The sequence below is a fragment of the Anolis carolinensis genome, unplaced genomic scaffold (genome assembly GCF_035594765.1).
Source record: "Anolis carolinensis isolate JA03-04 unplaced genomic scaffold, rAnoCar3.1.pri scaffold_15, whole genome shotgun sequence".
In the NCBI taxonomy this organism is placed as follows: domain Eukaryota; kingdom Metazoa; phylum Chordata; class Lepidosauria; order Squamata; family Dactyloidae; genus Anolis; species Anolis carolinensis.
The window spans coordinates 5,612,012-5,631,900 of NW_026943826.1; the positions used below are offsets into that span (position 1 = coordinate 5,612,012).

The following is a 19,889-nucleotide window of genomic DNA, read 5'->3' on the forward strand; positions in this document are numbered from 1 at the left end:
TCCTTAGCTGCTGTAAGAAAATTGCACAGACAGACTACAAACAGAGGCACAACTATGTGGCCCAAATGATTCATTGGAACTTATGCCCCAAGTACCACCTCCCAGCAGAAAAGAACTGGTGGGATCACAAACCTGCAAAAGTATTGGAAAATGAGCATGCAAAGATACTGTGGGACTTCCGAAATCAGACTGACAAAGTTCTGGAACACAACACACCAGATATCACAGTTGTGGAAAAGAAAAAGGTTTGGATCATTGATGTTGCCATCCCAGATGACAGTCGCATTGACAAAAAACAACAGGAAAAACTCAGCCATTATCAGGACCTCCAGATTGAACTTCAAAGACTCTGGCAGAAACCAGTACAGGTGGTCCCGGTGGTGATGGGCACACTGGGTGCCGTGCCAAAAGATCTCAGCCGACATTTGGAAACAATAGACATTGACAACATTACAATCTGCAACTGCAAAAGGTCACCCTATTGGGATCTGCGTGCATCATCCGAAAATACATCACACAGTCCTAGACACTTGGGAAGTGTTCGACTTGTGATTTTGTGATACAAAATCTGTTAATGTGGGATTTGTGTACTAGTAGTGTTTAAATGAAATTTGTGTCTGGCATGTATTGCATACAGGTTGCATCATCCAGAGTATGCTATAGTCTGTAAAGAGTTAATGACTGAGAAGCTGTGTTGACCTTGATGAGTGGCTGGAACCTTGGGAGTATCCAGACTCAAGTGTGTTTGTACATTACTGATTGCAGTCAGTTGAGATCTTGCTCTGTTCTGAGTTGTGTCTGCTTAGAGTGAAAGCCAAGCCTGTGTTCGTCTGCAAATTCTGTTTTGTCTTACATAGTAAAACTTTGTATATACTTTTTAACATCGTTTCTGACGTCTCTTCGTTTCTGCGCTCCATTGACAACATACAACTGCTGCTACGCTGCGAATTACTCAGCATATCTATCTTGTTTGCTGTGTCATACAATAAAATAACAATTTTATTCTTATATGCCGCCATCATCTCCCCAAAGGGACTCAGGGAGGCTCACACGGGGCCGAGACCAACAAAACATGGGTTACATGAATTCAAACAATACTTGAATTAAAACAATATAAACCAAATAAATATACAACAGGCAAGAAAAAAACGACTTACGAATCTGGGGATTTGGAGTAACCGCTGCCGAAGAGGCTGCGCAGGGAGCGAGGGGGCGAGATCTTGGCGTCTCGCGAGTAGAAGACCATGCAGATGTCCTTGGTGATCACCGCCGGCTGGATGCAGTGGTCCAGCTGAAACAAAGAAGGTGCCAGGTATTTATCAGTCACTTCTTTTGGTTAATCCAATGGACGAACAAGTGAGTATTTGATGCCTCTCACAAGTCTGGGTTGAGTCTGACAACCCCAAGAGTTGTAAACGTCCTTTTTTGTTTCAGGACGTTTGGGGCCAGGAGATGCACACTGACCTCGAGATAAGCCGAGAGGGTCATGTAGATCTTCTCGCCGTAAGGGGTCACCCGGTTCAGGAGAAGGGAGTTGTGGAGGGAGCTGTCCCAGACGGCCTCGAAGCGGTAGAACGTCCTGAAGGGAGCAGGAGACATACCTCAGGCCCAGACAACACACTCCTGGCCCAAGGAGCATTTCCAGGACCCCAGTTTATCAAATCACAGGGAGGGAAAAGTTTTGTGGCTGCAAAAAAGCCCCACCGGAACCACAGAACCTGGGGGAATCCTTTGTTGGGCGGTTAGCTGAAAAGAACTCTTGTCTTTTTGAGGCATGTGTGAATGCTGCAATTAATCACCTTGATTAGCACTGAAATGCCTTGTAGCTTCAAGGCCTAGCCGATTCCTGCCTGGGAGAATCCTTTGTTAGATGGCGTCAGCTGGCCCTGATTGTTTCTGATCTGAAATTCCCCTGTTTTCAGAGTGTTTTTCTTTATTTGCTGTTCTGATTTTAGAGGGTTTTTTTGTTGGATTATGGTTGTATGTGTATAAAATGTAAATCAAGTGTTTCTGCTGTTTTGCAAGAGTGTGTTTCAGTAATGAAACAGTTAACAGCAAGTTAGTTTTGACTGACAGCCTGTTGTGACTGCTGTTGACCTATCAGGCATGATTTCCGGCCTTGGAGGTCAGGGACTTCCTTCGGACTGAGGAATGTGTTTCTTATCTCTGTGTGTGTTGAGCTGGTGCTTGCCGAGGTGAGAGGCTGAAGAGAAATGCCAGCTCAGAGAGATGGCTTTTGCTGTGGTTTGTAAATATGTATTATAGTTATTGAAATAAATGTTTGGACTTTAGAGATGTCTTTGAGTCTGACATTGAACACAGGAATTGGTGTGGCAAATGACTGCAACCAATTCATCAGGGTGCTGGTGTGCAGAAGATCGATGGTGTTTGAAGAAACCCACCCGGCACGCACCCTGACCTCCACACCGACATTTTTTAATCCTGGTAGCCAGATTTTGTTCATTTTCATGTTTTTCTTCCTTTCTGTCGAAAGGAAGAAACCACCTCCCAACAAACCCCTCCCGACAAACAATTCCCCCAGGCAGGAATCAGCCAGGCCTTGAAGTTGCAAGGCTTTTCAATGCTAATCAGGGTGATTAATTCTGTATTATGTATATGTACTGATTGTTTTTATGATGTGTAAACCGCTCTGAGTCCTTATCGGAGATAGAGCAGTGTCATGGAACCCAGTTACAGGGCTTTGGTAATTCAGCCCTGTAACTGGGAGTCATAACATAAACAATCCCAGGAGCACCTGGCAGAAGAAGATAGAATATGCCTGGGAACTTGGGGCCGAAAGTATAAACAACTATAATTGGTCTAGTGTGTGAAAATGGTAGTAATGTGATATTGGGGGTGGGACTTGATGATGATATTTACGTGTGGTGTTACGTGGCATCAAAAGTTATAAAAATAGTTGTATGTAAACATTGGGTCATTCCTGACTTTTCCAAAGTCATGTGTTCTTCAATAAAGATTGGATTTGAGAGCAGCCATCTCTGATCTGCGTTCAGACTGATCCTTTGAAGTGAGCAGGACAATTAAGTCAGGAATCCAGTTCTCACCCTCCTGCAAATTTGCAGTGAAGTGATAATGAGCAGGGAAGGAGATCAAAGCCATGACGGAGCAAAGGGGCCTCCGCTAGGAGCTCTGCCGTTGGCAGAAGAGACATTGCAAGCCATAGCTTCCTCTACGGGGTACCCCAAGCCGGACGGCGTGACCCAGAGGATTCCCAGAGGGGGAAGAGGCGTTCCGGCGGCGGCAGAAACCAGTTGGGGATCTGGAGGAAGCATGCCGGAGACCGTGGCCCTGCGGTTATCCATCCTGGAAACTCACTTATCCAGGCTGTCGGATACCGTGGGGAGAATAGTGCCAATATTGGAAGAGAATCTCCAAAAAGAGCACATCCGATATGGCGCCGAGAGAGAGCCAAGCAAAGGAGGCGATTGGAGCCAGAGGGGACAGCGAGCTTCAACGCAGAGTCCCGCGGCGGCAAGGGACGAGGGAGACGAGGAATACTGGCAGGAGCTGGAGTTCCGAGACAGAATGGCGCGCGAAGTGGAGCGCCAGCGAGCTCTGGGAACTCTGAGGCCGCCATCTCCAACAGAGCTCCCAACCCCCCGAATGGGCGTCGGGGTGGAAAGGCCACTGGGGCCAGGGATCGGGTCCAGTGGATTTGCAGACGAAGGCGGAGAGGAGCGGGGGATCCAGGAAGAGGAGGAGGATGTGCCGTACGACGAGGAAAGGCGAGATGAGGGGGCTACAGCGAGGCCAGTATGCGGATGGGCGGAAGGGCCGACAGCGGCGGCAGACTTTCGGGAGCCGCGCAGAATGACCACCGGAGTGGGGCGCGGCGTGTTCCAAGGAGCCACCCGAGGAAACCTGATGCAACCCTTCCCCATGCCTCCCAGACAGCATCAACGGGCCGCAGAATGGATGCCAAGAAGAGAAGATCTCAAACTGGAATACGGAGGGGAATCAGATGAACTGAACTTTTTTCTAATTAGCATCAGAGGATACATGGAAGACAATGCACACACATTCCCCTCCGAAGCAAGCAGAGTTCGAGCCATCGGCAACACACTAAAGCGAGGAGCAGCCAGCTGGTACGTGCAACTCCATGCCAGACACGACCCATGCCTGAGGTCAGTGCCCCGCTTCCTCGCCGCACTGGAAAACCGATTCAGAGACCGGCTAGAGCAATTGAGGGCTCGAGACCAGCTGAAAGGAATAAAGCAGAGGGACAAAACAGTGCCCGAGTACGCAGAGGAATTCCTACACCTCGCGGAAAGGGTACCAGAGTGGTCTGAAGTGACCAAAGTGGAGTTATTTAAAGAGGGACTACGCCCCGAGATTTTCAGCTGGGCAGCGCACAGAGATGACCCCGAAACGCTCCAGGGATGGATTCAACTAGCGGGGCGCGTTGAATCCACCCTAGCCCAAGTAAAGCGCTTCAGGAGCAGCGGCGGCCAGCAAAGACCGGTGGCGAGAGGTCGAGGAGAAACGAGGAAGCAGGAAAGACCTGGAGGGAGGCCGGGGATTCCCTCCAGAGGAGACGACAACAAACCTAAACCGGGATGCTTTGTATGTGGGAAGACGGGCCATCGAGCAGCAGAATGCTGGGCACGGAAGGGGGAGCCGCCAAAACCCTCAAAGCCCAAGCCAGCAACCGGGAGGCGTGCGGAGGAGGAGGTGCAAGCCCCAGAATCTTCAGAAAAATTGGTGAGTCGGGACAAACGCATGATAGTAGTGCCAATCTGCCTCTCGGGGCTAGAGGATCGGGCCACCTGCAAGGCATTTGTGGATTGTGGTTGTTCCAGGAATATTATAACTCCAGAGTTAGCAGGAGCGTTGAAATGCCAGCAGATGGCGCTTGACTCCCCAATTGCATTTTCGCAGCTAGACGGATCAGTTGCTACTGGGGAAGTATCTACAAAGGAAATACGGGAGGTCCCATGTAAAATAGGCAAATGGGAAGGAAGAATATCCTTTGTGATAGCCCCTATTGCCACATACCACGTAATATTAGGGATACCATGGCTCGAACATGCAAATCCCGAAGTAGATTGGAGAGGAAAGAGCCTAGCATTTAAAGAACAGCAGACGCAATGGGAGATAAGCAAGATTGCAGAAGAGGAGGACGAGGGAGATGAAGAAGGTGAAATAGACCCACTGCTATTGCCACCTGAATACAGAGACTTTGTGGATGTGTTCAATCAGAAAGAGGCAAGTAAATTACCTCCCAAAAGGAATATAGAAGTAGAAATTGAAATAACCCCCGGAGCAAACTTACCAAAACCAAAAGTGTATCCCATGTCTGTGCAGGAGAAGGAGGAATTGAGGAAATACATTGATAAAAACCTGGCGCGGGGCTTCATTAAGCCATCCAATTCTCCTCTCGGGGCCCCAGTGTTATTCAGGAGAAAGAAAGACAACTCCCTAAGATTGTGCATTGATTATCGAAATTTGAATGCAATTACTAAGGACAATAAATACCCTATGCCCTTAGTAAAGGATTTAATTACCGTATTGAAAAAAGGGAGCATATTTACTAAACTTGATTTAATTGAAGCATATCATAAATTAAGGATCAAACCGGAAGATACTTGGAAAACTGCATTTTCCTGCGCATTCGGCCATTTTGAATATAAAATTTTACCTTTCGGTTTAAAAAATGGAGGCGGGTGCTTTATGCAGCTTATAAATGAAATATTGCACCCATTGTTGTACAGAGGGGTATTCATATTTCTTGATGATATCTTGATTGTGACTGAAGATAAGGAAAAGCACGTGAAATTGGTCCGGGAAGTTTTGCAGAGACTAAGAGAAGCAAAGCTGTACGCAAAACTGTCCAAATGTGAATTTAATAAAACTCAAATTGACTTTCTGGGGTATCGGATATCTCCAGAAGGGTTAGCTATGGATCCAGCTAAAGTATCAGATGTAAAAGAATGGGGAGTGCCTCAAACAAGGAGGCAATTGCAATCGTTTCTGGGGTTTGCAAATTTTTATAGATCCTTCATAAAAGGCTTCGCGCAAATAACTGCACCCCTTACTGAACTTTTAAAAACAAAAGGGAAAGGAGAGACAGCAAAAGTAAAAGCTCCTGGCGCCAAACTAAGTTGGACGCCAGAATGCCAAAAGGCATTTGAAACCCTAAAAGAATGCTTCACAGAAGGACCCATTCTAAAACACCCCGATATCAGGAGCCCTTTCATAATCCATTGCGATGCCTCAGACTGTGCGTATGGGGCAGTACTATTGCAAAAGGATCAAAATGGGAACTTAAAACCCTGTGGATATTTGTCCCGGAAGTTCAGCGAAACTGAAAAATGTTGGCCGATATGGGAAAAAGAGGCACTAGCCATATTAAAAGCCTTAGAATGCTGGCGACACTTTCTCGAAGGAAGCGGAATCCCATTTGAAATTTGGTCTGACCATAAGAACCTCCAGTATTTAAAGTCCCCTCGAAAATTGTCCCCCAAACAGATTAGATGGGCACAATACTTCAGCAGGTTCGATTTCCAATTAAAGTTTTTTCAGGGGAAGCAGAATGTCTTGGCAGATGCTCTTTCACGCATGCCTCAACACGAAGGAATACCCACAGCAAAAGAGGGAACAATATTCTCTGACAAACAATGGGGTTTAGCTGTCAGAACAAGAGCACAAACCCAAAAGGAGAACACTGCTATGGTTGAACTCGACGGAAAAGATAATTGGGGAAACGAGCTGAAACAGTCTTATGAAGGAGACCAGTGGATCGCATCCAATGCAGAACAGGGGGAGCAGAAGGGGGGATTTTGGTTTGTGAACAAGAAACTGTATATCCCAGCAACATTAAGGATCAAGATTTTGCATCGTTTTCACAACAACCAGAGCGCTGGTCATACAGGAATTACAAAAACAACAAAAGCAATAGCAAAACATTGCTGGTGGCCAGGGATGAGGAAGGACATAAAAAATTATGTTGTTCAATGTGATGATTGTGCCAGAAATAAATCGAGAGGAGGGAAGCCAATGGGATTATTACAAACAGTAGCAGAACCTACCAGACCTTGGGAATGTGTAGCTATGGACTTTGTGGGGGAACTACCGGTTAGCAAAGGACATCGTTATATTTGGACAGTATTAGACCTGTTTTCTAAACAGGCCCACTTTATAGCACTGACGAAACTACCATCAGCCGAGAAACTAGCTGAATTGTACATAAACCACATTTACAAACTGCATGGATGTCCCAGTAGAGTGGTCAGTGACAGAGGAGTACAATTCACAGCAAAATTTTGGGAAAAATTCCTGGAAATGCTAGGAGCAGAAAGGAGTTTAAGTTCTGCTTTTCACCCCATGACAAATGGGGCGGTAGAACGTACTCAGCAGACACTTGGGCAGTTCCTTCGAATGTACTCTAACATGAGACAAAATGACTGGTCTCGGTGGTTGGCTTTTGCAGAACTAGCTTTTAATTCGACTATACATTCAGCAACAAATAAAACCCCCTTTGAAGTAGTTTACGGGTATGAAATACAGCCTCTGCCCCAGCTGCCGAGATGGACAGAGAATGAGGGAACAGAGGCAGGGAAATGGAAAGCGCAAATGATGGAATGCTGGAGTCAAGTGACTGCATCCTTAAAAGAAGCACATAAAAAGTATAAAGTATTCGCAGACAGAAAGAGGGTGGAAGGTGATAAATTGGAGAAAGGAGATTTAGTGTGGCTAAGTACCCAAAACATCAAACTGGGGCTACCTTCGAAAAAATTGGGCCCTAAATATATTGGACCATTTAGAATACAGGGTGTTATCAACGAGGTGACTTTCCAGTTGGCATTGCCAAAAAGCTTAGGGAAAATACACCCTGTATTCCATCGTAGCTTACTGAAAAAATACATGGGTACTTTGGACAAAATGGACACATAGAATTATTGTTTTGTTTCAGGCTTGTGATGAGAGAAGAACCGAAGAGGAGGACGAAGAAAAGGAGGGCACCATGTCATGGAACCCAGTTACAGGGCTTTGGTAATTCAGCCCTGTAACTGGGAGTCATAACATAAACAATCCCAGGAGCACCTGGCAGAAGAAGATAGAATATGCCTGGGAACTTGGGGCCGAAAGTATAAACAACTATAATTGGTCTAGTGTGTGAAAATGGTAGTAATGTGATATTGGGGGTGGGACTTGATGATGATATTTACGTGTGGTGTTACGTGGCATCAAAAGTTATAAAAATAGTTGTATGTAAACATTGGGTCATTCCTGACTTTTCCAAAGTCATGTGTTCTTCAATAAAGATTGGATTTGAGAGCAGCCATCTCTGATCTGCGTTCAGACTGATCCTTTGAAGTGAGCAGGACAGAGCAGTATGTTGTTTTTGTTGGTTGTTGTTTATTTATTTATTTATTTATTACAATATTTATATTCCACCCTTCTCACCCAATAGGGGACTCAGGGCAGCCTACAATAAAACACATATATAAATTGTACAATACATTGTAAATCAATTTAAAAGTTATTAAATTACATCAGACATTCATAAAAACACTTATAAAATACAGATGGGCATGTTCGAATCTAAAAGACTGGGTCTGTCAATTGAGTTCCAGCGTACATACAGTAGAGTCTTGCTTATCCAACATAAACGGGCCGGCAGAACATTGGATAAGCGAATATATTGGATAATAAGGAGAGATTAAGGAGAAGCCTATTAAACATCAAATTAGGTTATGAGGTTACAAATTAAGCACCAAAACATCATGTTATACAACAAATTTGACAGAAAAAGTAGTTCAATATGCAGTAATGCTAAGTAGTAATCACTGTATTTATTAATTTAGCACCAAAATATCACAATGTATTGAAAACAAAAATGTGTTGGATAATCCAGAATGTTGGATAAGTGAATGTTGGATAAGTGAGACTCCACTATAATAGTAATTAGTGCTGCTAATTGTTATTCGAAAGCCTGGCCCCACAACCAAGTTTTGACTTTCCTACGGAAAGATAGGAGGGAGGGAGCCTGCCTGACTTTACTGGGGAGGGCGTTGTTGTTGTTGTTGTTGTTGTTATTGCAGCATTCATACTTGCCTCTAACAGACAAAGAGTTCTTTCTCCCACCCTTGACATCGTTCCACAGATATATAAACCTCCCTTACTTAGTTTCCAACAGTCCTCACAACCTCTGAGGATGCCTGCCATAGATGTGGGTGAAATGTCAGGAGGGAATGCTTCTGGAATATGACCATACAGCCCAGAAAACTCACAGGAACTAAGTGGCTGACATTCTGGAGTAAGGAATGTAAGAGGTGGCAACCACTTTCTACACCAGTGATGGGCAACTTTTTGCACTTGGTGTGTCGAAATTCGTCAAAAAACAATAGGGTTGCAGGGCTGCTGTGAGTTTTCTGGGCTGTATGGCTATGCTCTAGAACAATGATGGGCAACCTTTTGCGCTTGGTGTGTCAAAATTCACTAAAAAACCTACCATGACTTGGGTGGTGTGTCACCTTGAGAAAAAACCATAATTTCGCAATATGTATAGTTTAAATAACAAAAATGTATAATTGTAATATATAACTGTATTTAATAAATCAAAAACTATTTACTACCATGATCTCCATGTACAACAATCTATGGTACTTCTTGCATTTTAAGCTTCACAAAGTTTCCACACTGATTTCTCTCTATTCTAGTTTCAATATAGTCATGAATAATGAATAATATAATGATATAATATAATAGTAATAATATGATATTATACTACAATAAAAGGTAAAGGTTTCCCCTTACGTTAAGTCCAGTCATGTCTGACTCTGGGGGTTGGTGCTTATCTCCATTTCTAAGCCAAAGAGCCGGCGTTGTCGGTAGACACCTCCAAGGTCATGTGGCCATTGGCATGACTGCATGGAACGCCATTACCTTCCCGCCTGAGCGGTACCTATTGATCTACTCACATAGGCATGTTTTCAAACTGCTAGGTTGGCAGGAGCTGGAGCTAACAGCAGCCGCTCATGCCGCTCCCGGGGATTGAACCTGGGACCTTTTGGCCTCCAGCTCAGTGCTTTAACGCACTTCGCCACCAGGGCTCCTATACTACAATAATAATAGAATAATAATAGAATGATATAATTATAATATGATATAATAGAATGATATAAAATATATTAATAGGATAATATAATAATAGGATATAATAATAATATCTCTCTATATAAATGTGCTGTTCATTTGTAGGATGGAGTAAACAAAAAAACAACTGGATGAAATGACACCAAATTTGGCCAGAAAACACTTAACAACCCAAGAGGTGACCACCGCGTGTCAGCAAAAATGGCTAGACGTGTCAGTGCTGACACGCGTGTCACAGGTTCGCTATCACTATTCTACACAAACCAGAGTCCTTTCCTGCATAGAATGGCTGTCACAAGGGACTAAGAAAGGGGTAAGTCTTGTTCCACATACAAGTAGATTTTTCTCACAAAGAACTGTTTCCTGACATGCTGAAAGTCCCATGTTCTTAACCAGAGCAGAGGACTCTTCAACCACATATCAAAAGTATATTTTACGACATCTCTAACTAAGCACATTGCAAGAACAAAGCACAAGGAGGAGGCAGAAGGGTTGCAGGAAAAGGAGAGAGAAGACACAACACAAATACCACCAAGGCATTCAACTCAGACCGCTAAACCCTCCTGAACGACAATACCGCCTAAGATTTTGCTTCTGAGTGCAAAGTGAATCAAATTTCAGGCATAAAGACCGTATCCTGGTGCAAAAAGAATGAACTCTTGGATAAACAAAGATGTCTATTCTAAACAATGTAATGAGCTATACAAAACACAATATACCGTAAGACTGAGCATTGATTCTGTGAATGTAATATGTATATGATGCTCTAATAAACATATTGTGTACTACTTATGTTTTGAACTATTATTGTGTTTTGTATAGCTCATTACATTGCAAAAAGAATGAAAACAGGAATATATTCTGAGCACCTGAACCGAAAGGAGTCAGTTTCTGACACTTGTGATTAAAACCACAAAGAGAGAGGAGAAGCCTAGCAAAACTCACAACGTCAAGACATTATGGCAGGAACAAAGCAAAGGAGCACAGGGAACATAAGAAGGAAGAGAGGGGTGAGTTGTGCTTGTGTTCCTTAGAACAGAGCGACAAACTCCAAGGAATAGGAAAGGATCTGCTAAGGACTCATGGTTAGGGAAATGACATAAAGTATTCCGAGCCAGAATCTTTATGCGCAAAGGAGCAAACTGAAAAATACCTAGGCATATCCTTATCAAGGAAGAGCCTGTGAAGACATAGAAAGCGTTCATTAGTGCAGCCCAAAAGCCAGAAACAACCGAGAGGAAAAAGAAAAAGACAAAGAGCAAACAAACGGAACAGCCAAGCAGCAACCCAAAAAGCACATTGGCACTGAGCGCACAAGACACATTTATTCACACACACACCCTGCAAGATGTGCATACCATTACTGGCATTAACATTAAATAAATACAATTTTTCAAACACAGAGGTGGATTTCCGACTATTGATGGTATATTTATTTGCTGCCATTTTGGGAAACCCTTGAAGCCTCGCATGTGTATTCTTAGGGGCAGAAAACTGCCTCCACTTGGTCCTCCTTCCAAAAGTTTCAAAAGTTTGCCACTGCAATAGACTTAACAGGGCTACTATTCTGGAAATTGTGGCTACTGCTCTGGATATTGCCAGCCAGGTCACCATAATAGTAATATACTGTATATACTCGAGTGTAAGCCTACTTTTCCAGCCCTTTCTTTAAGACTGAAAAAGCCCCCCTCGGCTTATACTCGGGTGAGGGTCCTGGTTGGCTTATATTTGGCTCAGCTTATACTCAAGAATATGTGGTATATTTATTATTTTTCTCTATTATTATTGATAATATTACATTTATTATTTTTCTCTATTATTGTTGCTATTATTACATTTATTTTACTCTATTATTATTATTATTATTATTATTATTATTATTATTATTATTATTATTATTACTTTTTATTCTGTATTTGCACAAATACCTAGGCCTGTAGGCCGGGATGCTTTGTATCTATACACGGTTTTACTGTATGTATGGTAAGTGTGTACGTTTTGTATGTTTCACATGTTTTGATATGGTCAAAATTGACTAATCAATAAAGAGTTGTTGTTGTTGTATTATTATTACATTTATTGTTTCACTCTGATCTTATTATTATTATTGCATTTATTATTTTACTCTATTTATTATTACATGTATTATTTTTCTGTATTTATCATTATTTTATTGTATGACACAGCAATTACTGTGTTTATCATTATTTTATTGTATGACACAGCAATGGATTTCATATCACAAAATCAGAAGTCGAACACTTCCTAAGTGTCTAGGACTGTGTGATGTATTTTCGGATGATGCGTGCAGATCCCAGCAGGGTGGCCTTTTGCAGTTGGCAGATCATAATTTTGTCAATGTTTATTGTTTCCAAATGCCGGCTGAGATCTTTTGGCACGGCACCCAATGTGCCCATCACCACCGGGACCACCTGCACTGGTTTCTGCCAGAGTCTTTGCAGTTCAATCTTGAGGTCCTGATAGCGGCTGAGTTTTTCCTGTTGTTTTTCGTCAATGCGACTGTCACCTGGGATGGCGACATCAATGATCCAAACCTTTTTCTTTTCCACAACTGTGATGTCTGGTGTGTTGTGTTCCAGAACTTTGTCAGTCTGGATTCGGAAGTCCCACAGTATTATTATTATTATTATTATTATTATTATTACATGCATTATTTTACTCTATTATTATTAAAAGGATACATAAGCACATTTACATTGAAGAAGATGAGAATAGTGATTTGATCAGAGTTGGACAATCTTATTTGAGCTTTGTGTAAATATTCAAAAACATTTAACCTACTGATGCCCCAATTAATGAAATTTTATTGGAATCTATTTTTATTTCTGAATTTTACCACCCTCGGCTTATACTGGAGTCAATGTTTTCCCAGGTTTTTTTGTGGTAAAATTAGGTGCCTCGGCTTATATTCTCAAGTATAAGCTGATCCAAATATAAGCCAACCAGGACCCTCACCCGAGTATAAGCCGAGGGGGGCTTTTTCAGTCTCAAAAAAAGGGCTGAAAAACTAGGCTTATACTCGAGTATATACAGTATATATAACTTGTAAGCCACCCTAAGTCTCCTTCGGGATGCGAAGGGCGAGATATAAGTGTTGCTAATAAATACATAAATAATAATACAGTAGAGTTCCGGTTATTCGACATAAACGGGCGGGCCAAATGTCGAATAACTGGTATCTGACAGATAATAGGGAGGCCCTATTATCCAGCAAGCCGGTTGTAGGAAGTGCCCCGTGCACGTTGCTAGGTAGATAGCAAGCTACCTAGCAACGCGCAGGAGCGCTTCTGCCCTGCCTCTTGGGAGGCGCCCGTGCGCGTTGCTAGGTAGATAACAAGCTATCTAACAACACTCAGGGGTGCCTCCTAAGCCGAGTGCTCACTGCTCCACCCGTTGGGAAGCGCCCGTGCGTGTTGCTAGGTAGCTTGCTATCTACCTAGCAACGTGCACAGGCGCCTCCCAAGGGGCAGAGCAGCGAACACTCGGCTTAGCGAAGCGCCTGTGCGTGTTGCTAGGTAGCTTGCTATCTACCTAGCAACGCATACGGGCACTTCTCTGCTCGCCGCCCTGCCTCTTTGGGAGGTGCCTGTGCACGTTGCTAGGTAGATAGCAAGCTACCTAGCAACGTGCATGAGCACCTCCCAAGGGGCCTGGGACGTCGGATAATACGGAGTGTCGGTTAACCAGAAGTCGGTTAACCGGAACTCTACTGTAATAATAATAATAATAATAATAATAATAATAATAATTATTATTATTATTATTATTATTATTATTATACTGTACCCCTTAAATTTAAATTCCAATTTGCTTAGATCTAGAGTTGGCTGCCCATATGCTTTAAGAGTACTGTTTTGCCCAAGTCATACATTCCAGCACCCATCCCAACCTTCAGAGACTTTGGACCATGAGTCCTACTGGCTCAATGGACCATGTCCGTGGATGATAGGGGATGTAGTGCAGGATTGCCTGGCAGCAAAGGTCATCGTTGGACATCCTTACCTGTTAGAGCTGTGTGAAATCCTCAGGTATTTCGCAGAGATGATATTCAGAGACAAGATGGCATCCACGGCGCCTTCATCCACTTCTGCTTTGTTTCTGATGCGCCCTGAAAGAGTGGAGAGTCAGCTTGTTTTTCCTTAGAATGTGTTAGATTGGAAATGAGACTTGTTGCGGTGAGAGGAACAGGGAAGTCGGAAAGGCTTTCATGGCTGGAACCACTGGATTGCTGTGAGTTTTCCAGGATGTATGGCCATGTTCCAGAAGCATTCTCTCCTGACATTTCGCCCACATCTATGGCAGGCATCCTCAGAGGTTGTGAGGTCTGTTGAAAACTACGCAAGTGGGGTTTACATATCTGTGGAATAATGTCCAGGGTGGGAGAAAGAACTCTTGTCTGTTGGGGGGAAGTGTGAATGTTGCCATAGGCCAGCTTGATTAGCACTGAATGGCCTTGCAAATTTAAAGCCTGGCTGCTTCCTGCCTGGGGGAATCCTTTGTTGGGAGGTGTTAACTGGTCCTCATTGATTGAAGCTGCAAGGTTCAAGTATTTTATATTGTATTGTTTTAAATTTATTTATTGTACTCTGCTAAATTGTTTAACTGTTTTAATTGCTTATGATTTATCTTTTTTGTCCTGTATATTGGCATTGAATTTTGCCAAATTGTGAGCCACCTGAGTCCCTTCGGGTGAGAAGGGCGGCATAGAAATGATGGAAATAAATAAATAAGGCTATTCAATGTCATTCAATGGCCAATTGCAACATTCACACTTGCCTCACAACCTCTGGGGATGCCTGCCATAGATGTGGGAGAAACGTCAGGAGAGAATACTTCTAGAACATGGCCATACAGCCCGGAAAACATACAACAACCCTGTGATCCGGGCCATGAAAGCCTTTGACAACACATTCACACTTGCCTCAGGCAGACAAGAGTTCTTTCTACCACCCTGGACATTCCACAGATATATAAACCCAATCCTCAGAGGTTGTGAGGTCTGGATTTCCTGAGGCAGGAAGCAGCCAGACTTTGCAGGTACAAGGCCATTCATTGCTAATCAAGGTGGCCAACTGCAACATTCACACTTGCCTCCAACAGGCAAAATGTTCTTTCTCCCACCCTGAACATTTCATTGATATAGAACCAACACTTCTCTAGTTTCCAACAGACCACCCAACCTCAGAGGATGCCTGCCATAGATGTGGGCTAAACGTCAGGAGAGAATGCTTCTGGAACATGGCCATAGCCCGGAAAACTCACAGCAACCCAAGGAGAAAATACTTACCAACCACCAGCTCTCTCACATCTTTCCAGTGCAGCTCGTTTCCTTTCTCGTGGATAATTGTGACGGTGATCCTGCGCTGTATTCCCTGAAAATATAAGCACAACAAAGCTTTCATTTCATCTCCAAAGAGTTCCGACTCCGTTTACAAAACCAGCTTCTTCCCTGTGAACCCAGTCAAATCCACCATTGGATATTTTTCTTGCTAACTCTTGGAGATACTGTCATACCTGATGAAGCAGGAACGTTCCTTGGCAAGGCAAACCACTGGTGTGGTCAACTATAGCCGGAATGTATCTGCGGAGAGGAAGGTATAATATCCACGTTAGACAGCAAAGGGATGGAAGTAATCGTGACAATGATTAAGGATCCTGTCTTCCAGAGTTTAGGGCAGCAACGCTCGAAAGAGAAGACCATAAAACAGTGATTCCCAAAGTGGATGCTACCGCCCCCTGGTGGACGCTGCAGTGATCCAGGGGGGCGGTGATGGCACCTATTAGGGGGCGGGGCCTGGGGAGGGGAGGGGACTCTTACCAAGAGCCTGAGACAGGGCTGAGAATCTATACATCTCCTGAGGTGCCTGTTAGGACACAGTGGGCGGAGCTAGGGAAGGGGGCGGGGCCTCCTTCCAAGAGCCTGAGACAGGGCTGAGCCTCTATCCTTCTCCTAAGTGGCATTTTAGGACTAAAGGGCGGGGCTGGGGTGAGGGCGGGGCCTCTTCCCAAGAGCCTGAGACAGAGCTGAGCCTCTATACATCTCCTGAGAGGCCTTTTAGGACTAAAGGGCGGGGCTAGGGGTGGGGGCGGGGCCTCTTCCAAGAGCAAGAGACAGGGCTGAGCCTCTATACCTCTACTGAGAGGCCTTTTAGGACTAAAGGGTGGGGCTGGGGTGGGGGTGGGGCTTCTTCCCAAGCGCCCGAGACAGGGCTGAGCCTCTATACCTCTCCTGAGAGGCCTTTTAGGACTAAAGGGCGGGGCTAGGGGTGGGGGCGGGGCCTCTTCCCAAGAGTGCGAGACAGGGCTGAGCCTCTGTATACCTCCCCTGAGGTGTTTGTTAGAACACGGGGACGAGGTATAGAGGTTCCGCCCCATCAGGCACTTGGAAAGAGGCCCCGCCCTCTCCTCTAGCCCCGCCCCCTGTGTCCTGGCAGGTACCGCAGGACAGGGATAGAAGCTCAGCCCTGCCTCAGAGCTCGTAACTCCGCCCATCCCAGTCCTGGCCACCCATTTGTGGCCCCGCCCACCTCCCCCTCCCCATCCCAGCCCTGCATCTTGGACTAGGGGAGAGGCTCAGCCACACCCTCTTGAGCAGGAGCCACACCCCTCTAAGCCACACACCCCTTTCTAGGGGGCGCTGAGTAATATTTTTTCTGGAAAGGGGGTGGTAGGCCAAATAAGTTTGGGAACCACTGATCTAAAGCGTGACATGCCTTCAAACTGTTTGAAGACAGCCCTCACATCTTCCCTTCTCATAAGCTAAATTTACCGTCCCCAAAGGATTTGATGTCAAGATCTCTCATCAGTATATCTGTTCCTCAAATCTCCCAAAACCAGAGTCTTTTCCCCTTAAAGGGAGATTGGGGCCTCCAGTGGGATCACAACATCATCTGACAAAAGTACTGCATTTCTCATTTATAAATATATAATATACTAGCTGTACCCGGCCACGTGTTGCTGTGGTGAAGTATGGTGATATGGGAAATAAAGTATTGAGGTATTGGTAGGTAGTTAAGGTAAAGGGTAAAGGTTTTCCCCTGACGGAGCTTAGCCTTCTAACTGGCAGCAATTGGATAAAAACAATTATTCTTCTCCCTCTAATTAGGAATTTATTTTTCTTTTCTTTTTGTTGTATCAACGTAGAGGCATGGATGAGGGGTTGTGCTGCCAAGTTTAGTGTTTTTGGAATGTGTAGTTTTCTTGTTTTGTCCTAGGCCGAAATTTCATTACCCATATATATATATATATATATATATATATATATATAGATAGATAGATAGATAGATTGTATATACAAATAATATTGATAATAATATTATCATGTAATACAATATCATACTACTAATAATATAATAATATTAATTATATAATTTATATTAAATGTACTACTAATAATATTACCATATAATGATATAGTACAATATAGTAATAATAATAATAATAATAATAATAATAATAATAATAATAATAATAATAATAATTTTATTCTTATACCCCGCCCCATCTCCCCGAAGGGACTCGGGGCGGCTTACATGGGGCCAAACCCGAACAGAACAATATAAAAACAAAACAATAAAACCAATCAATCAGACAATAAAAGTAAGTCATAAAAAACCACATACAAGATAAAGAGTTAAAATCATGGCTTGGGTTTATATTGTGCTATGCTAATAATATATTGTATGTACATTTGATTTGTAAGCCGCTCTGAGTCCCCTCCAGGGTGAGAAGAGCGGGATATGAATGTAGTAAATAAATATTATATTATACATATATACATATATTATACATATATATATATATATATATATACACACACACACACAATAATTTTAAATATATAATATATTGTATATACATACAATATTGATAATAATATAATGTAATACAATATTATACTAATAATCATGCAATATAATAATACAGTATAATAATATTAATTATATATTATATATTAAATGTAATATAACTAGAAGAACATTTTATTGATTAGCCCTTAGGCCATAACAAAGTACCAAGACAAACAACCAGGCTCGAAAAGACCTGGTATGTAATATTACTAATAATATTACCATATAATGATATAGTACAATATAGTAATGTAATGCTTATATTGTGCTATGCTAATAATATATTGTATGTTCATTTGATTTGTAAGCAGCTCTGAGTCCCCTCCAGGGTGAGAAGAGCGGGATATAAATGTAGTAAATAAATAAATAAATAAATAAATAAATAAATAAAATATTCGTAGAACATCCCAAAATATATACGAAGGAAACGAGGTTGAACTTACTCCCCAGTTGGCTCCAATTCACTGATCTCAAACCAAACCAGAAGGTCGTATTTGGTCACGCTCTGCCCTAAGCTGTGCTTGCTTAACGTGTTCAGCTTGGTCGCTGGAACTGTAAGAGGAAGAAAAGGCCAACTTATAAAAAGACAACGTAGGATGCACAAAAACGTACCACAAAACTATCACAAGAGGACTAGAAGGGCCTCAAACTTTAGGACTTTTTCTTTTCTTTTTGTTGTATCAACCTAGAGGCGTGGATGATGGATTGTGTTGTCAAATTTCGAGGTTGGGGGGCCTGTAGTTTTGTGGGTCGCCGTGATGCCATCATTCATTTATATAGATAGATAGATTGATTACAGTTCCAAAGCTGAGTTCCTAGATGATCGTTTACTGCAGACACTTTGTTTTGAAGCTGCTAACCCCAGTTACCTGGACTGGATGAATCGTGACACAATTGAATATAGGTAATTCACTGGCCAACACACATGTTGGTGCCTCAAATGTTAGACCTGTTGCTGGGCATATTTAACCCGCTGATTCCAAAAATGGTGCCAGCTTCCCACATTAGTTCTTGTTTTAGAACAATGATGGGCAACCTTTTGTGCTTGGTGTGTCAAAATTCACCAAAAAACCTAGCATGACTTGGGTGGTGTGTCACTTCGAGAAGAAAACCATAATTTCACAATATATATAGTTTAAATAACAAAAATATATAATTGTAATATATAACTGTATTTAATAAATCAAAAACTATTTACTACCATTGTTTCCATGTACAACAATCTATGGTACCTCTTGCAATTTCCACGCTGATTTCTCTCTATTGTAGTCTCAATGTAGTCATGAATAATGAATAATATAATAATAATATAATAGTAATAATATAATAATATACTACAATAATAATAGAATAATAGAATGATACATACATATATGTGTGTGTGTGTGTGTGTGTGTGTGTGTGTAATGTGCATAATTCCCATGGAGTAAACAACAAAAACACTGGACCAAATCACACCAAATTTGGCAACAAAAGACATTAGTCATCCAATCAATCTGCATGCGGCAGCGTGTCAGCAAAAATGGCTAGGCGTGTCAGTGCTGACACAAGTGTCATAGGTTGGCCATCACTGTTTTAGAACCATACCATAACCATATTGAAGAAACTAGACCTGATTTGGTCTACCTAATGTAATTATTTTTAATTTTCTATGTTAATGTGTATAATTTTGTACTTTTATTTTGATGTGTTTTATTCTGTTTATTGTATTACCTGGGCTTGGCCCCATGTAAGCTGCCCCAAGTCCCTTCGGGGAGGTGGAGGCAGGGTACAAAAATAAAGTTATTATGATATATAATAATAATAATAATAATAATAATAATAATAATAATAACAACAACAACAACAACAATAATCTTCTTCTTCTTTTAGGAAGCAGCTGAAGACCTGGCTGTGGGA

The 19,889-nt window shown here is 42.6% G+C and overlaps 1 protein-coding gene across 10 annotated transcripts in view; it reads right to left on the reverse strand.

The window, feature by feature from the left end:
- kif1b (kinesin family member 1B) overlaps positions 1–19,889 on the reverse strand; it is a 172,125-nt gene that overhangs the window by 12,310 nt on the left and 139,926 nt on the right. For all 10 annotated transcript variants that reach the window (XM_062966022.1, XM_062966017.1, XM_062966021.1 and 7 more), the window contains 6 exons: positions 18,434–18,542; positions 15,655–15,721; positions 15,428–15,512; positions 14,143–14,248; positions 1,465–1,579; positions 1,158–1,291 (listed from right to left, as the gene is read on the reverse strand). In XM_062966022.1, coding sequence (XP_062822092.1) covers positions 1,158–1,291; positions 1,465–1,579; positions 14,143–14,248; positions 15,428–15,512; positions 15,655–15,721; positions 18,434–18,542 — 616 coding nt within the window. The remainder of the gene's footprint in view (positions 1–1,157; positions 1,292–1,464; positions 1,580–14,142; positions 14,249–15,427; positions 15,513–15,654; positions 15,722–18,433; positions 18,543–19,889) is intronic.